This window comes from Durio zibethinus, chromosome 24 (assembly GCF_047325235.1).
Source record: "Durio zibethinus cultivar Kanyao isolate XHJ-2024 chromosome 24, ASM4732523v1, whole genome shotgun sequence".
Taxonomy (NCBI): Eukaryota; Viridiplantae; Streptophyta; class Magnoliopsida; order Malvales; family Malvaceae; genus Durio; species Durio zibethinus.
The window spans coordinates 3,801,741-3,819,890 of NC_143185.1; the positions used below are offsets into that span (position 1 = coordinate 3,801,741).

General features: G+C 29.1%; 1 protein-coding gene across 5 annotated transcripts; it reads left to right on the forward strand.

The window, feature by feature from the left end:
- The first annotated feature begins 2,591 nt into the window (after positions 1-2,591).
- Positions 2,592-8,642, forward strand: LOC111316716 (uncharacterized). Of its 5 annotated transcripts, none has more exons than XM_022918791.2 (10): positions 2,592-2,776; positions 4,114-4,413; positions 4,900-4,983; positions 5,412-5,891; positions 6,132-6,267; positions 6,405-6,567; positions 6,740-6,868; positions 7,408-7,602; positions 7,959-8,081; positions 8,273-8,642. In XM_022918791.2, exons 2-10 carry the CDS (start codon positions 4,137-4,139, stop codon positions 8,384-8,386), a joined length of 1,701 nt encoding a protein of 566 aa, XP_022774526.1. In that variant the 5' UTR covers positions 2,592-2,776; positions 4,114-4,136; the 3' UTR covers positions 8,387-8,642. The 5 variants fall into 5 exon arrangements, with proteins under 5 accessions (XP_022774526.1, XP_089609501.1, XP_022774524.1 ...); XM_089753375.1 differs by having other exon boundaries at positions 4,903-4,983; XM_022918789.2 differs by having other exon boundaries at positions 2,592-2,657.
- Positions 8,643-18,150: the final 9,508 nt, after the last annotated feature.

An 18,150-nucleotide genomic window follows, 5' to 3' on the forward strand; every position in this document is an offset into this window, starting at 1 on the left:
GTATATTTAAGTAATTTTTTTATAAATATATATTAATATATATTTTTTAATAAAAATATATTAATTTTAATTAATCTAAAATAATAATTTATATTATTTAATAAAAAAATTATTTACCAAATATATATAAATATATAAAATATAAATATAAAACCGGTATTATATTATTTATCTCAATTCTTGTATCTAATAAAAATTTAAAATTATATTTATTTCTATCCTTATACTCATCTTATAATGTATATTCGCATTTCCATTAAAATAAAAAATTAAAATTTTTATTAAATATAAATAAAATTGATATCCCTATTGCCTTCGCTTCTGATGGTGTACTAGGATAGTTCTCACTACCATAATCTTCCCAGCACAAAACCCTGTATGTGGCTGCAATCCCTTGCCAGCACACCACTATGGTTACTCTACATGAAAATAAAAAATAAGCTTGCTAGAGTTGCTATGCAGCATTAAATATAAAGTCTGATGGAAAAAGTGAAAGAACTACAATTGAATATCTGAAATACTCACATTTGCAGAAATATTAATTGTACCTGCTTATGGGATCAGTTTCAGTCTTGCAGACCGCAAAAATAAAAGGCAAATAAATAAAATAAATAAATAAAGCAAAAAAAAAAACCATTTAAACCCATAAAAAATAGAAAACCTGAGGTTAATAATAGTGTTGGTGTAGGGTGAATGTTATCCTTCATGCCTTGGGAGTTTAACAAAATGATTTATTTTTTTTAAACTTTTAATTTTGTATAGAAAGTGGCTGTTGTTGTTGTTGGCAATGTGGTTGAGCTCCTGTTAATGGAGTGGCTAAAGATGCAATGTTTTTAATGATTAACTTATGTTCAATGAATTGTGACAGATTCCTGCAGTGTACATGTCTTGTATGTCTGCAACTATGGTTTTTAGGTTTTTTTTTTTTTTTCAATTCTACTAAAGTTATGTCATGGTGGAGGATTTCTGTCATTACCATATGATAAATTTTTTTTATGTTTTTCCAAATATAAAGGATACTTATTTGATGATTTAAAACAATATATAATGATATGATATAAATAAAAAAAAATATAAAGATGAGATATGATTCAAAATTTTAAAAATAATTAAATATAAAATCAATAAAATAAAAAATATATTTTATATTTTTATATTAATACATATAATACATAATTTTTATAAAAATATTATATAAATATATATATTTTAATATTTTACATTCAAATTTATTTATTATTTGGATGGATATAATGGTAAAAGAGTTGTTGATGTGCTTGTTGTACCTGGCAATGGTCGGATCTTATCTCGAAGGGTCATGTTAATAACAGATAATGAAATGTAAGTAAAAACGTAATTGATTGAGTTTAAATTGATATAATATTAAATTTAAATTTGAGTTTAAGTTTTACTTTAAATTTGATGTTCGAAGCTTAGTGTAAATTCAATTGAATTTTGTTTTTTTAATTCGAGCTCAACAAATAAAAATCAAATTACTTGATTTAATTCGATTAGATTCAATTAACATGTAAAAATAAATTTGATTTGTATATTCGATAAAAATTTGATTATTTGTATTCGAACTCAAATTCGAATTCAAAATATTTTATAAATTAAAATATATTAAAATATAAAAATTCGATTAAATTCGTAAATAACTCAAATCATATATAAAATTACTCAAATTCGACTCAATTAATAAGTCAAATTATTCGAATTTAAACTTGATTCGATAATAATTAAATTAAATTTAAATTTTATTCAAATTAAATTCAAATAATTTATAAGTATTAATATATCATTTATACTTGATAAATTGAATAATTGATTTTTTTTATCCCCCTAAAACTTTTTAGTCATGAATTTTTTTCAAAACCCGAAAGGAAAATTTAAGGCATTGAACCTTTTTCAAAACCGAGAAATAAATGAAGGAACTCTTGTTTTTTCCCTTTTTCAACAATATTGTTTCCAAGTTTTTTGCTGATTTTTTTTTTTTTTTGGTTGTATCTTTTTACAAAACTCACTGTGTTTTTTTTTTATAAGGTTGATGGGGTGAAAGAGGAGCTCGGGCAATGAGGGGTTGAGTGGGAAAAAAATTTTGAAGTTTTGAAGTTTTTTTTCTTTTATGGTATGAATGAATTTGAAAATTTAAGTGATAATAAAGCTTTTAATTATATTTTTTTCTTAATTATTTAACACCATTATCTTTTTAATAACGATAATTAATCACAGAATTATAAATGAAAAAAAAATTTCACGTGAAAAATGCAAATACCGCATGCATACACGTGGGATTTACCCTTAAAAAAGTATACCGCAAAAGATGACGTGGCGTTCAGACAACAGGAACAAACTATACCATGAACAGAAAAAGAGACAGCTTTAAAAAGCCAGCTCAAAATCTTAATTACAAAAACAACGCACCCTCCAAAAAAAGAAGCTAAATTCAAGGAAACAAAATTCCAACTTATAAGGGAACTACAAGGCCATTTTTTTTTCTTCATTTAATTACATCCCTTAATTCACCATCAAAATCTCTTATCTAATTTTTTTTAGCCCTTTAAATTCTCTCCTCTCCTTAGTTTCTCTTTGAAACCAAAAAAGAAGCTGCAAATTTTGATCTTCTGTCCGTTGTACCCGGATCCGACCCGACCCGGGTATGTTGACATATTCCTGTTCATCTTTGTCTCATTTTCTTGGCTGAGTCCATTAGAGAGATCCCATTTCTGGAAAAAGGCTGTGGCCTTTTTTTTTCTCTGGTTTCTTTGTTTTCAAGGTATTTGATGTTATTTGATCTTTTTCTGGTTAACATTTCTGGGTTTTTCTTTGTTTTTGTAATTCTGTTATGTTTCCTGGGTTTTGCTTATCATGTCTGCATCAATATTCATTTAACATTGGTTTTTTATATTGGAATTTCTTTGTAAAGATTATTTCCTTTTGTTTCTTTTCCATCACCTCCAAAGTTTACTGCTAATAAAAGTTGCGTTTTTTCCGATGATTTCAATTTTGGATTCAAAGTTTCTGTTTTTTTTTTCTCAGTTTTGTTTAAATTAGCAGCATTGACTTTTAATTTTCTTCTTTCTCTAATATTTATTTTAATAATGGTTTTTTATTAGATTTTCTATAGGAATATTTGCTTTTGATTTTCTCAACATATGATTGATTTCTCAGAAGCTAGATTCTTTCATAACAAGATTGTGTGTTTTGATTTTGCCAATTTTCAGTTTTGGATTCAAAGTTTCTATTTTTTATCCTTACCATTTTCTAAGAAATAAAATTAGATTGTTAATATTGTCTTTGTTAAGTTGTTTTCACATTTTTTTTTTTTAAGTTTGAACATTGTCTTGATTCCTTTCAATGTGAAAAAAAAAAAATCTTTTCCAATTTAGGTTGTATTTTATCCTACTTCCAAGTTCCATCATTGGATTCATTTTTTTTTTTAAATTATTTTCTCTTTGATGTTGTGTAGCTCTCAGTTTTCACTTTTACATTGAGTTATTTGAGCATTTTCATATCCCTTTCTGATGTGGGACAGATTTCATTCATTTTAGTTTTCTGGTACGTCATTGTTTATTTAATTATTTTATATAGTTGTCCCATTGGATGTGAAGCCTAAATTGTCTTTGCTTTACAGCTTTTCCTTTTAACATTTCTATTTAAACTTCGAAGAGGTGCTGCTTCCAGTTTAAACAAGGGTATTCCTGACATTGATCATCCCAAGTGTTCACAAATCATTTGTTTTATTGATTTTGGATTTTATCAAGGGTTTTTAAGTTTTTTTTTTTTTTTTTCTCTTTTTCCTTCTTAAAATGATTTTTCTGATTTAATGAAAGGTTTGAGCTCTAGAATCCATGATGTGGACTTTTGTTGGGTTCTCAATTCAGTTGTTAAATCTATTTTTCTTTGATAATATGTGCTTTCTGTCAGCTAAGGAGTTTGATGATTATGATCATGATGGTTCCACATATATTCACCTATAGAAACATGTTTTTTTTTAACTGATCATGTGATAACGCCTAACATTAGTTGCAAGTTCTTTACGTTGGTATAGTACATTTGGCTCCTGCAAAAGGGTTGGCATATCTAATGTAGACAATATTTGCTGTTAACCAGGGTTCTGCAATTAAGCAGTCTTAATGGGGAGTTGTGTATCAACACCTGCTAAAAAAATCTATACAGAGAGAAGGCCCCGTCGTTGGTCCAGAAAATACCACCGGAAGGTATCTGGTTGTATCACAGATGGAACCAAGAAAAGGACTAGTGATGCTCGTGTAACGGATATAGCTGTTAGTGAATATGTTCATATGGATTTTGAGAAGGGTGCAACAACTACTTGTAGAAGATCTGAGGTTTCAAACTCAACATTCCATCTCACCCAATTGCAGTGGCATCTTAGTCAACTTGATCCAAATGGTAGGTCATTTCTTTTCATCAATATTCATAGCCTTTGCAGATACATTTTGCTAAAGAATATAGAAGGTTACCAAAAACTTCTGAAGAAAGGGTGTAAAAGGGACTTCTTATTTTCTGAAGTGCTGTAACTTTCCCTCATCTCCTGCCATAAATATTTTTGTTGAAAAGGAACTAGTGTGAATGACAGCATAACATAAGCATTTTGGTACTCTTTTTACTTCTAGTAAGCATTTTATTCTGTGCAATAAAATGTCTAAAAAACCATCTTTTTGTTGTTATTTGATTTCCTTGGTGTTTTGGGTTATTTTACATTTCCTTTGGTTGATCTGAAAATTTTCATCCCTTTTTTTTTCCAAAAAAAATTTCCAACCTTCCAACTAAGAGGGCTTTGTTTTTGTTTTTTTTTAGTCTTTTAGCACTAGATTTCTTGTATACTGTAGCCAGAAAAGAAAATTAAATTTGACCATAGAAGTTTCTTTTTTGCAGTAGCTTGCCAAGAGGATGCATGGTTTGATTCAGTCAGTATTCTGGAATCTGATTCAGATGATGATTTCATCAGCATTCATGGAGGTAACGAAAGTTTCAACTTTTGCTTGATTGTGTTCAAAGAATTTTGTAAAAGAAAATAAAGCATGATGGTATAGCAATCAAACAATTTGGAGCAGAACTATCAATCATTGTATGCTGATCTCTTTGTGCTATGTTGAAATATAAAACTAATAGTCATTATCTTGTCTAAACTTTTCTGCATCTGCCGAATTTTAGACAAAGTTGGGGCTAATATATCACATACTTATGATTGCTAATTTTCCATATGTAAATTATAGATAAAATGTCTTTTCCTGGTATGTTACATTATAGAGTTTGCCTATGAGAAATGTTTAAGTTGTTGATCGTGCAGTTCTATATTGCTAATTCGAATTCTGAACAGAGAAGGGGAAGATTTAATCATCTATGACCATCTTATTTATGTGATTTCTCTGATTTTTCTTTTCCAGATGGTTTTCCATTGGTGGGCAATGCAATTGGGAATATATCAAGTGGTCAGGTGCTTCAGTATGAAAGTTCTTCATGCTTTGTGGATGGAAAGTGTAAATATGAAGAATACCATGAAAGTTATTTAAAAATAGATGGAGGCAAAATGAGCAAAGATGAATTGAAAGAATCAAATCGGTTTTCTCTCATTAGTAGCCAGGGTCATGAGCTTTCACGCTTTGGAAAGGCTGATGAAATTTGTAATAGGAGGAAGAAACTATTAGATCAATCTTATGGAAGCTTTAAAGGTCTGAAAGAGGATAGGCGTAAATCTGAAGAGAAAAACTTAAGATCTGGATTATCCAGAATGGTTCCTTCTGTTAGTTTCAATGAGAAGATTTTGACATCAAGTATGGCTCCACAAGCCCAAAGAAAAATATCAGCAGTTTTTAGGCTTTCTTTTAAGAGGAGATCATGTGATGCAGAAGACAAACTCGAAGAATGTAAGTAATTCGAGTTAATTTTTTTTTAATGAAATTTTGCTGCTTTATAGAAATTGATAGATCTTTCCCTGTCCTTGTGGTAGAATTTCTACCCTTCTCTCTTTGAGGTCATGTTGGAAGCGGTAATATATTGATCATATTTTCTTCTTAAAATTTTGTTTTGTACTTTTTTTAGTTCAATGATGTACTTCTAAAGTAGAAATTTTACATATAATATCAACTTCATTGATGTATATACAGGCTCAGCAAAACGATTTTTATATCACCCCAGAGCAGGATATATAATTCCGTGTAGCAAGGATGAGAAGGCAAATCAAGGATGCTGGTCCGAGATTCCACCTTCAACTTTTAAACTTCGAGGCGAGACCTATTTCAAGTATGCTAGTGATTCTCACCCTTGATTTTTTGGCATTTGTACTAGTTGTTATTCTATTGAAGTTGACAATTACTACCGTTATATATTTCTATCCCTTTAATTTTTAACTTAGAATTGTGGATTTGTTTTCCATGCAGAGATAAACGGAAGTGTCCTGCTCCAGATTACTCCCCATATACTCCAATAGGTGTTGACTTGTTTATCTGCCCCAGAAAGATAAATCACATTGCCCAACATATTGAACTTCCTAATGTAAAAGCAAATGGGAAAGTCCCTCCTCTTCTAATTGTTAATATTCAGGTATGTTTTGAAATAGCCGTATTTCTATTACGGTTATTACCTTTTTCTCCCTTTTAGTCTTTGTGGAGTTATCTTGGTCGAATATTCCACCACAATTTCATCTGTAAAAAAAATACTTCCCAGTAATTTCATATATTGTATCTTACTGTTTGTCATGTGTGTCCTCTCGCAGTTGCCTACTTATCCTGCTGCAATGTTCCTTGGTGATAGTGATGGTGAAGGAATGAGTCTTGTTCTCTATTTCAAAGTTTCTGAGAATTTTGAAGGAGTCATCTCGCCTCAATATCAGGAAAGCATCAAGGTAACATTATAAAATTTCACTTTTGGAACGAGTATCTGTATTTAACTTCATAATATTCAGGTCATGCCCTCAGCCTAATGCAATCTATAGCTCCCAAGGCTCACTAAAGTCTGCAGCATAATAAGGATAAGCATTGTTTATATCTGTAGTCACTGTACTAGAAGAGCGTTTAATCCACTGTCTGAGACATGATGATTCTCGGCTATTCCTCTTTGATACTAGAATCCACTTAGTTGATTGAATTATAAGTTCTTACTCATTTGGGTCCTACTTATATACATGCAGATGAATAATGAATGTAGATATTTTAGCTACACAGTCTTTGGTGTGGACAGCATGCCTCTTGATAGAGTATTTTGTAGTTTTAGTATGGTAACTAATGTGAAAGTTGAATAAACACAGGATAAACTTATCTTTTTGAATCAATTTTACCTTGTTTCTTGTTTACCAAGTGACTTTGGCTGTGAAATTTATTCATTCTATATTAGCGACTTTTATCACTTTGTACTATCTGTTAAGAGTTTCTGCTTTTGCTTCAGAAATTGGTTGAGGATGAGATGGAAAAGGTTAAAGGGTTTGCGAAAGAATCTACTGTTCCCTTCAGAGAAAGGCTAAAGATCATGGCTGGGTTGGTTAATCCTGATGATCTCAATTTGAGTTCTACTGAAAAGAAACTTGTAAATGCTTATAATGAAAAGCCAGTTCTCTCACGCCCTCAGCACAACTTTTATAAGGTATAGCTTAAGTTTTGACTTTGTACGTTGGCTCTATCAGTGTCTAGTGAGATGGTAGATTAAGAACATAAGCAGAAGGCACTACCATTAACCAAAATTTTGTCTTATGATGCGACTTAGACACACCAATCTTGTCGTTCGGGCATCACTTAATTAGCTAGTTTCTCTGGATTTCACGCAATCCTTGAGATAATGCCAATGGGTTTCAGTTTCTTCGCCTAGATTCTTGAAGCATACTTTTAGTTTTTCTGTGTATAAAAATGCATACACCATGCACCAATGATAGTAATTTGTAACTACCAAATCATTGCAGTATAGGATCAGTTATGCGGTTGTTGATGCTATTTCTCATGCAGGGCCCTAATTACTTTGAGATTGATTTGGACATTCATCGCTTCAGTTATATATCAAGAAAGGGACTTGAGTCATTTCGAGATCGTTTGAAAAATGGAATACTTGATCTGGGTTTAACCATCCAGGTAAGACACCAATCTGATTGCATTCATAGTCTGGGATCTGTGTCAAATAGACCAGTCAATGACTGGTCATCCATAAATCAAAAAATAACCAAAAATAGACAGGAAACTGTACTCTTAAGTACTGTAACTTTCCTCCAAACAACTTCTCAATATTTTACTTTGGTCTAATGATCTCTGCCTTATATCGACAGGCACAAAAACAAGAGGAACTTCCAGAGCAAGTGTTGTGCTGTTTGCGACTGAACAAGATCGACTTTTCCGATCATGGCCAAATACCTATGCTTATGACTGTTCCTGATAACTGACATGGTTGTGAAGGTGCCGTGCTTGTGAAGGTGCCGGATATGACTCTTGCAAGATTTAGAAACTCTTGTATGGAGTATCAACATGTTCATTTTGTACAAGCTCACTCGTTACAATTCCAAGCTTTAACGATGAAAGAAAAGAAAAGCTTTATTGCAAATATATTGATGAAATGTTTTATTCTGGCCAGATAATAAATGTCTACACATATACTTTGTAATACCATCTTATAGAAATGTCACGCAAGTTTACTACGAATATTGAACCCTTGACCTTTCCATGACTGCAATTTGGACAATCCATTGGCAGTAAAAACTTGGGAGTAAAATCCTGAATTCATCAGATTGATGTGGATAGTCGTCTAGCTCTTAGACTTGCTATCCTGAACAAGAATATTAATGTTGGTCTCACCATTTTTAGCTTGTGGGAGAATCTTGGGTTGTGCAACCATCTATTGTCACGAGTCCGGACAGATCTGTCCCATACTTCCATCTAAATGTTTTAGGCTCCGTGATGGAAGTCATCCCATTGCGCAGGATCCTGCCAATCACGCTCTCAAGTGGAGCCTTAATGATTCCAGTTAACTGTTTGTTAGTCTAAATTAGGGTAAAGAGCTTAGCAGAAATGTTTAGTAAGTGTAATGAAACCACAATATACATATATCTAGTAGTAAATCAATGGCAAAACCACAAGTTTCCAGGTTAAGTGCAGCTTGAACAGCAGGAATCCAATCTCAAATATATGAATAATAAATATATTTTACTTATTTATTTCGTTATAAATACATGTCTTAGCATGAGCATGAACGAAATTTCAATGTAAATTTTTAACCTTTTGGAATCCCATCCCTTTCCTCCCTGTTCGAAAGAAACCTTGAAGCAGGATGGATGTTGAGGAAAAAGAGCTACAATTTTGATTAGTCTAAACCATAAAGTCTGCACTTGATGAATATTAGCACACAAAAATCTATTAGTACTAAATAAATTGGTCCACATAGCATCCTACTGAGTTTCTCGATTTAGCTAGAGGATTTCATTATATATATTTATATTTTTGGGCTCCATTGAAGTGCGAACTTCAAACCCTCAGTCTTAGAGTTAATTTCAGTACTATTGAACTAACAACTAATAGATAATTTCAACTCAAAAATATAAAAAAAAATTGCATATATATTTCGCAAGTTATCTAATCAAATCTTCCAAAATTATTATCATGTATGATAATTGCTATATTTCATAAGTTATTTTGTAAAAATCATCACATATATAGTAAGTTACATAAAAAAATTTCTTAACAATGTGAGCATATGTAATGTTCGTGGATTTAAAAGGACTGTTATATGCACATTGCTGCGTTTGATAGTTGCTCGTGTCAATTCAAAAAAAGACAAGAATCAGTATTGCCTAGTGTTTTATGGAGAGAATAAGTCCAAAGACATCATGCATATTGAGAGATGTCCTCCCATGCTGTAAACGAAGATACACAAAGACTTCTGAAAGCTGAACCAACAGTTGCCAAGCACAGATGATTTACCCTGTTGAAAACACCAATGGAACCTGTGGGATTCCAGAAGAACAAGTCAATCATGACTTGCAGGCTTTTCTTCTTCTCACCTCACTGCCGGTTCTCTTCAACAACATACCCACAACTCAATCATGTATTATGTTTACTTTTATGATTATCTGTTATATTTATCTCATATGCACTAACATAGTCTATTTGTTCCAGATTAAATTTGATTAACGTCAAATTAACGAGTAATTATAACAGCATCGATTTTCATAATTAGTAATATTATTTTATTTAAATATGATCTCGATTTTCATTCTATATATACGAAGATGACTCATTAAATTTCGTAACTTCAATTTGAAATATCAGTTCTCTCCCTTTCTTCTTTTAGGCAAGCACCGAGAGATCCGAAGGCACCATCGGAAAGCACAATATGACAGCTTCAATTTTGGGGGTCTCGATAACGTTGATTTTACCTCTCATCCACGTTCATGTCAACAAAACCAGGGGGAAAAGACCAGCTAATAAAGAATTGATGCCTCAGCTTCCCAGCTTCATCCGGTCTGAAAAGCCATGAAAAATTTCCAAACGAAAAAAGATCCTTCCCATTCAATCAGAACCAAAATGCATGAACAGATGAATTATAACAATAATAAGATGCTATTTGGGAAGTTCACCGTTATTACAAATCATTGTTAGTAAACGGTACATTGCAGATAAAATAATTTTAAACATTATCCGATGAAATAACACGAAAATGATGAAAAATATATGAAATTAATATAATTTAAAATTTAAAAAATAATAAAAATATAATTTATATTTAATATCTAATAGGAATTATAATATAATAATTTTTTTTTTATTTTACACATATTTTAATGCAAAATAAACACAACACAAATTCATAACTTATCACATTCACATTTCAATCATTTAAGCTCATTTTGGATAGCAACCTACCTCTAATCCAGGTGTAGTTGCTATCAAAAGGTCTGCTCACCGACCATTATCATTTGGCACCCAATTGGTCTTTCGGTGCAATTAAAAAAAATCCGTCATCAATTGGTCATTTTTTGTTTAGTTGATGACCGATCAATTTTTTTTTCCTTTTCATTTTTATCTTTTTAATTATATTATTATATCGAAAATGTTCCTATAATTTTTATTTTGATATTTTTATTCAAAAATTATAAAATAATTTAATTAATTTAATACAATAAATAAACTTTATAAATAATACATTAATAAATATTTTAAATAAATTTTATTATTTATTAATAAAATTTATAAATATTAAATAATTTAAAATTTTATTATATATAATTTTTACTTTAATATTTTTAATGATTATTTTTTAATTATAATTTATTTCTCTGACAACGTTTATTTTAAATGCATATCGTATTATTGATTATAATTTTATTATTATAATAATTAATTTTAATTTTATCAAAATTAATTTTACCATTAATTCAAAAGATGCTTCACTGATTGAGTAAAAAGAATCTTGTATTTTCTCTGTCATCGTTCTAATCTCTCGTTTCTCTTTACCTTTCTGCTTCTTCCTCTGTTTTCTCCAATTCTATCTTCTGCAACTGTCTGTTATTAAAATTCTATTTGAGCTCCATCAACTTGTTTGTTAGACGTACAACAGACTTCAATTATCTCCACCTAAAACCTCAAGCCAAGTTGGCCTATATGTTGACAGATTTCCCCTTTTTCATTTCTTTCTCTTTCTTATTAATTTCATCTTCAAGACAGCATATTAATTGGAATTGGCATGTTGGCAATGCAAGACCGTGTTTAGTTCTAAAGAAAAACAAAAAAAAAAAAAAAAAAAAAGGGGAAAACGCTGTCAAAAGTTGGCCTTCAAACCTTCCATTCAAGTCGATGCCGACATTTTGTAGTTTGATTGTAATTAAGATGTAAATGATATATTAATATTCGTAAGTTATTTGGATTCGATTCAAATAAAATTTGATTCGATTATTATCGAGTCGAGCTCGAGTTCGAGTAGTTCGATTTATTGATCGAATCAAGTTTGAGTATTCTTATACCTAACTCGAGTAGTTCATGAGTCTAATCGAACTTTTATATTTAAATTTTTTTATTATTTTAATTAATAAAATATCTTGAATTCAAGTTCTAGTTCGAACACAAATAATCGAACTCTTGTCGAATATAAGAATCGAGCTTATTTTAACATATTAATCAAGCTTAATTAAACGAGTTCAAGTAGTTCGATTTCGATCACGAATTTAACTTGAATTAAAAAAATGAAACTCGATCGAGTTCAAACTGAATATCGAATCTCGAGTTGAGAGCCGAATCCGAGTTCGAGTAGTTCGATTTCGATCACGAATTTAACTTGAATTAAAAAAATGAAACTCGATCGAGTTCAAACTGAATATCGAATCTCGAGTTGAGAGCCGAATCCGAGTTCGAGCTTCTCACTGTATCAATTCGACTCGACTCGATTACATCTTTAATTGTAACCACGTCCGTTTCTACAAGCAAAATGGCCAAATTAGTATTTCTTTAAAAAAAAATCACAATTTGAAATATAAAAAAATTATAGATATTAAAATTTAAATATTAAATTTACAAAATACTTATAAATTAATTGAATTAAATTTAAAATTTAAAATTATTATTAATTATTTTCATATTATTTAAAATGATCGATAATTCGATTGTTGATTGTTTACTATACATAAGAATTTAAGAAAAATGTTATTAATTATTGTCATGTTTGTTGTAAGTAATTGAAATCGAACAGTCGAAGTCGAAAAATAAGTATTGTTGTTCATTTTATGCTTTCCCTCTTTTAGAATGGTATGGTTGGTTGGTGCGTTATTAAAAAAAAAACAATTCAGATAGCATTATAGGATATTTCATTGATTTTATCCTTTTGTTACCCTCTCATTCTTCTGCATATTTATTTCATTCATGGGCATGTTATTATCTTGCGAATAACATTTTGGTCTGCTCAAAAACTTATGCTTCAATTGCTCATAGTCACAGTCAAGTCCTTGCTATAAGAGCTATTAGAGTTTTATATATTCCAAAGGAATATTTTGATAATAAGCATGCATAAAAAAAAGGGATTACGGATATTATAATTTAAATTTTAAATTTATTAAATATTATTTTTTAAAAAATTTGTATGAATCAATTAAATTTATTTTTGAATTCAATTTAATTTTACAATTTAAACTTCATATTCGGAATGTTAAAATAAAAAAATTGAAATTTATGTGATAAGATAGAGTTATCTCAAATATATATATATATATATATATATAATCTAATTCCTACCAACTTCATTAATAAATTTGTTTTTACTTTCCACACAAATAACTTTTATTTTTTATTTTTTGATAAAAAAATTTAAAATAGATAGATTATTCAATTTTTCAGATCAGGGTAAAACATATTGTACTCAACCGCTTAAAAAAAGATAACTGTAGGTCATACATTCGAAATAATCTCAACAAATGATCACCGATAGTATTCGAATCTAAAATTTTTTCATCTAAAAAGATAAATCTTAACCAATTGAACTAGTCATTTATTAATTAAATAACTTTTATTTTGATTATACTAAATAAGCCTTAATGATTAAGGTTAATGTCATTAATCTAGATTGCTTTGATTTCATATTTGAGAGATATTTTAAATGATTGTGGCCTAGCTCAAACTGGCAAATGTTGTTTAATAAAACAACTAATGAATGACATGGATCAATGTCAACATCAATAAGGACAAGTTTGATAAGCAACCTTTTGAGAGTTTGCTTTCATCAAGAAGCAAATTTGAATTATATTTCCTAAATTTTGGTCATAAAATAATGAATTAAACCCAATGCAAACTTGTGATTACCTTGAATTATGATTCAAATCTTTCAAAACTTCTTGCTAGAATAAATCTTTATAAATTCATTATTTAAGATCATATAATTGTCAAATTTCTTTGCTGATTGCTGGCATTTAGAACATTCATATTCAATACAAAATTTTTTTTTGGAAGAACAAGGATTTAAATTAGTTGCCAATGAGGATTTGGTTTAATGGTAAGGAAAATGTTTTAAAATCTTAATGTTTTAAATTCAAATTTTATTGTGTATAAATTTAGTTGCTTAATTAAATAATATTTTATTATTTAATTATTTAATGATATAATAATTGATTATATAAATATAATATTTGATTATAAGTGTAATTTAAAAAAAAATTTAACTCATTTTTTAAGATTCAAATACTTATCATGAAATCAAATATTTAGATGTGTCAACTACAAATGTTGATTTTATAGTTGAAGTAGTTAAGGTAAATATTGGTAATAATAATTTAATAATCAATGATAGCCATTTTCCACTTTAAAAGATTACACTGTTCAAAACCCATGTTACTATGGCACTACTCTACTTTAATCAAATATACTTACCTAACCAAATAAAGTCAAGGTTCACAATCAAAATCGAACGTAATAGCTTGATCATATGAGATGGACTAATGAATTTTTAATGAATTTATTAAAAGTTAATTTAAATTTTTATATCATGGGTACCTTTTTTTTTTTTTAGATAAATGGTAGTTTTATTTATATATATTATTTCACTATTATTTACTAATAGAGTTAATACTTAATGAGCTAATGTAATGAATGATTCTTAAATTATAAATATTTAATATAATATTTGAATTATAAATATATTAATTAATATAATATTTAAAAAATTATTTTTTATTATATAAAAAATAATTAACATATTAATTAATAAATTTATAATTTAAATATTATATTAAAAATTTTTAAAATTAAAATATCACATTAAATTTTTACTATAATTCAGAATAATTTGGGAGTTGATGTTCATGATAATAGGGTTAATTAAATCCTATCATCAAGAATAATACCCCATCATGATGATAAGGCTAGCTAGGCATTTTAGCAATTGGTTTGGAGTGCTCATGAAAGGTCGCTATCAGCCTATCATCCGAATGTTACCCAGTTGCTAAGAAACAACCATTTCGGGTCCCAACCCCACAACAGATGATCCAATAACTCTCGCTTAAGTTTTGGTCATTGGTGCCATTAATTTGGTGCTTGAAATAATTGACATGCAAAATATCATTTCTGATAGAATTTTAAGTTGGAGTCACTTTTCCAATAATAAGATCAACCACCTTTATTGATAAAAATGATTGATGTGCGAAATTAAAATTGCTCTTTAATAGTAAAATGAAATGAGAGTTCAGAAATCACTAGATTGTTGAAAGGGGGAATTTTTTTTTTTTTTGGGTTTGGTAGAAAAGGGTTTAGTTTGAAGTCACTCTTGGGTTGAATTTTTCCACCCAAAAACATCAACAACAAAGAAATTAGGTCAAGGTTTCTAGACGTTCACTTTGTTTGCAATTGATAGCAACTTTGGGTTTTATTCTTTGTTATTACTACTAGGGACTGTAAAATTTTTTGAACAGCTAATAAAGAATCATATTAAGCAAGAATTCTTCTACATAGCATAAATCTCAACCTTAGTAACTGAACCCCATCAAAATTTTCTTGTAAACAGGAAAATCAATAGCCCTTACCGTCCTTGCATGCATAAACCACCGGCAGCCAACAACCAAAGATCGATGGACAAGAATCCCTTCTATGTCCAATCTTTCCAGAAGGAAAACAAATAAAATGAATGCCTTCGTATGCCACCAACAATAAGAACATGTTTTCCAGCAAGAAGATTGTGATACTCCATCGGTAACCCTGGAAAATGGATCCAAGCAATAATGTTCTTTATCTTGTCAGTATGGTGCCCATAATCCGCTGATAATCCAAGCATGTCTGTAATCTGCTTTCAACTCAAACTTGAACAAAAAATAATCATCGCATAAGTCCATGATCCCTCCAGTTGCCACAATTGCTTGACTCTAGCAGAAAGAGTATGAAAGGTAAGAACCTTCCCATGTTATTTAACAATTAAGGCTTTCCGCCAAGGTTTCCTCATCTCAGGTTTTTCCCTCCTTAGAGAAAGAGACGCGCAAGTCATGTCCCAATTCATATGTTCATCATATGACATGGAATCCACAAAATGCATGCATGTCCAGCTTGATCAAGGCAGTCATCCTTCCAATCATCCCAACAAGAACTAGGGCTATCGATCTTTCATGTTAGCATATCTCTTCCCTCAATTGCACATTCAAAGTTTCATAAGATTTTTAAAAATTACCATCAAATTACAAGATTCTATCAACTTTACATTATTAGGGCAATCATTTTTGTTTATGTTTGTGAGGAGCTCCAATTTAGGGGCATTCTTGAAAAAATAGAAGAGAAGAGCAATAAAAAGTAAAAACAAGGTATGTTCTTTGTATTTACATTTTGATGTGCAAATCAAGCTGAATGAGGTCGTGAAGAAACTTAAAAAAAAAAAAAAAGGGTTTAGGATTAACTTACTTCAGTGGTGTTTGAATTTTTATATCTATAGATGAACAATAACAAATTATCAAACGATAATAAAAGACAGTATAAAGACGATATGACATTGAGTATGTCATTGATCTAACATGTCAAATCAATATAAATAATAAAAATACCTCTAATTGTCCACTAAAAACTTTTAAGAAAAAATTATTATGTCTTTTTGATAATCAAATGCCTTCGATGATTAAATAAAGTTTAAATTTTACAAAATGTTCACTCACAAAAGTCACCATTTCCCAATTACAACAAAGTAGTTGCTTAATCAAATTTATTTAAAAATTGAAAATGTAAGGAGAGAAAGATATCTGAGTAATTATAAGATCTATTTGAGAGTTCGATTAAAAAATTCAACTACAAAACAATGAGAATCTTTTCATCTTACTATCAAATGAAGCCTTAAATGGTAAGTGTACAAAATTTTCAGATCCAAATCCTTTCCTACTTCAAGTTGACAAAAAAAATGGAAGAGAAAGGAGTTAGATACATCTCATTTGCCAAGTGAGGACAATTATTTTTCAAAGTAGTTGATATTTTGCCGTCCTCTTGTCTAAAAACTACAAATGCCGGTCTTGGAGGGCTAGAAGTCAAGTCATAGACTTAACCTTTTCTTGGCGGCCTTTTGACATTTCACTTGGGAAAACCCCAGTTTCAAAGCACAAGGTTTTAATGGTACCTTCCATGTTTTTTTTTTCTATTCATTTCAACTACCAATTGGGTCTCCAAGTGGACAACTCTTGGTCAATTGTCATTATTTTAATTATTTTGGTTCTTGTATTTGATAATTTTATCTAAGTTTATACATCCAATTTACATAAGCATACATTGCAAAAAAAATTTTTTTTTATGTCAATTGCTTTGTGACATGGCGTTACGAAGTTATGTCCTGATTCAATGTCTTGATTATAGAATGTAGATAAGAGTTTTTTTATAGGATTTATTATTGTCCTTTTAAAAAAAATGTAAAATCAACTTTTATTATCTATTTTGTAACTTTTAAAAAATATGAAAATGCAAAAAATTCACAATATAAGCTTACAAAACAAAAAAAAAATTATAAAAGATATTACAATTTAGAGATAAAAAAATGATTATAAACATAAATTTTAAATAATAAATTTATTAAATATCACGTGTTAAAAATAATTATATAAATTAATTAAATTAAATTTTAAATTTAAAAAAATTTGTTATTAGATAAAAAATGCTAATATTATAAAAAAATTATGATATGATTGAAGTATTAGCTAAAAACTAAAAAACTTGTAACCTCATATTGAACTCTTTTTATTATTATAAGAAACACAAAATAATTATTATTAGAAATAAAATTTAAAAAATTTTAGTAATTATTTTTTTCCTTTCTTCCTCTTTCAATTAACCATATTAATTTCAAAGTCAATTTCTACGGTTGTTTACACCTAATTTTAATTTTGAAATAATGAAACAGTTACTTAGAATTTCCATAACAATACTACAATCAAAAAAAATATTTTGATCAAATTAAACTATTTCTTTAGCTGATATAATTAATCCATTGACTCTAATCAATTCTTGATCCAAAATCAACATTTGCTTAAAAAAATGATAATTATTTTATTATAAATCGTTAAAAGTAATGCAACATAACACAAGAAATTAAAAAAAAAAATTATTAAATTAAATAAAACAATGTCATTTTCAGTTCTCCTCTTTGGACTGCCCACTTCAAGTTGAAGATAACACGGAAACTATCAGAAGAACCAACCAATTTTACAATAAGAAAAACAAC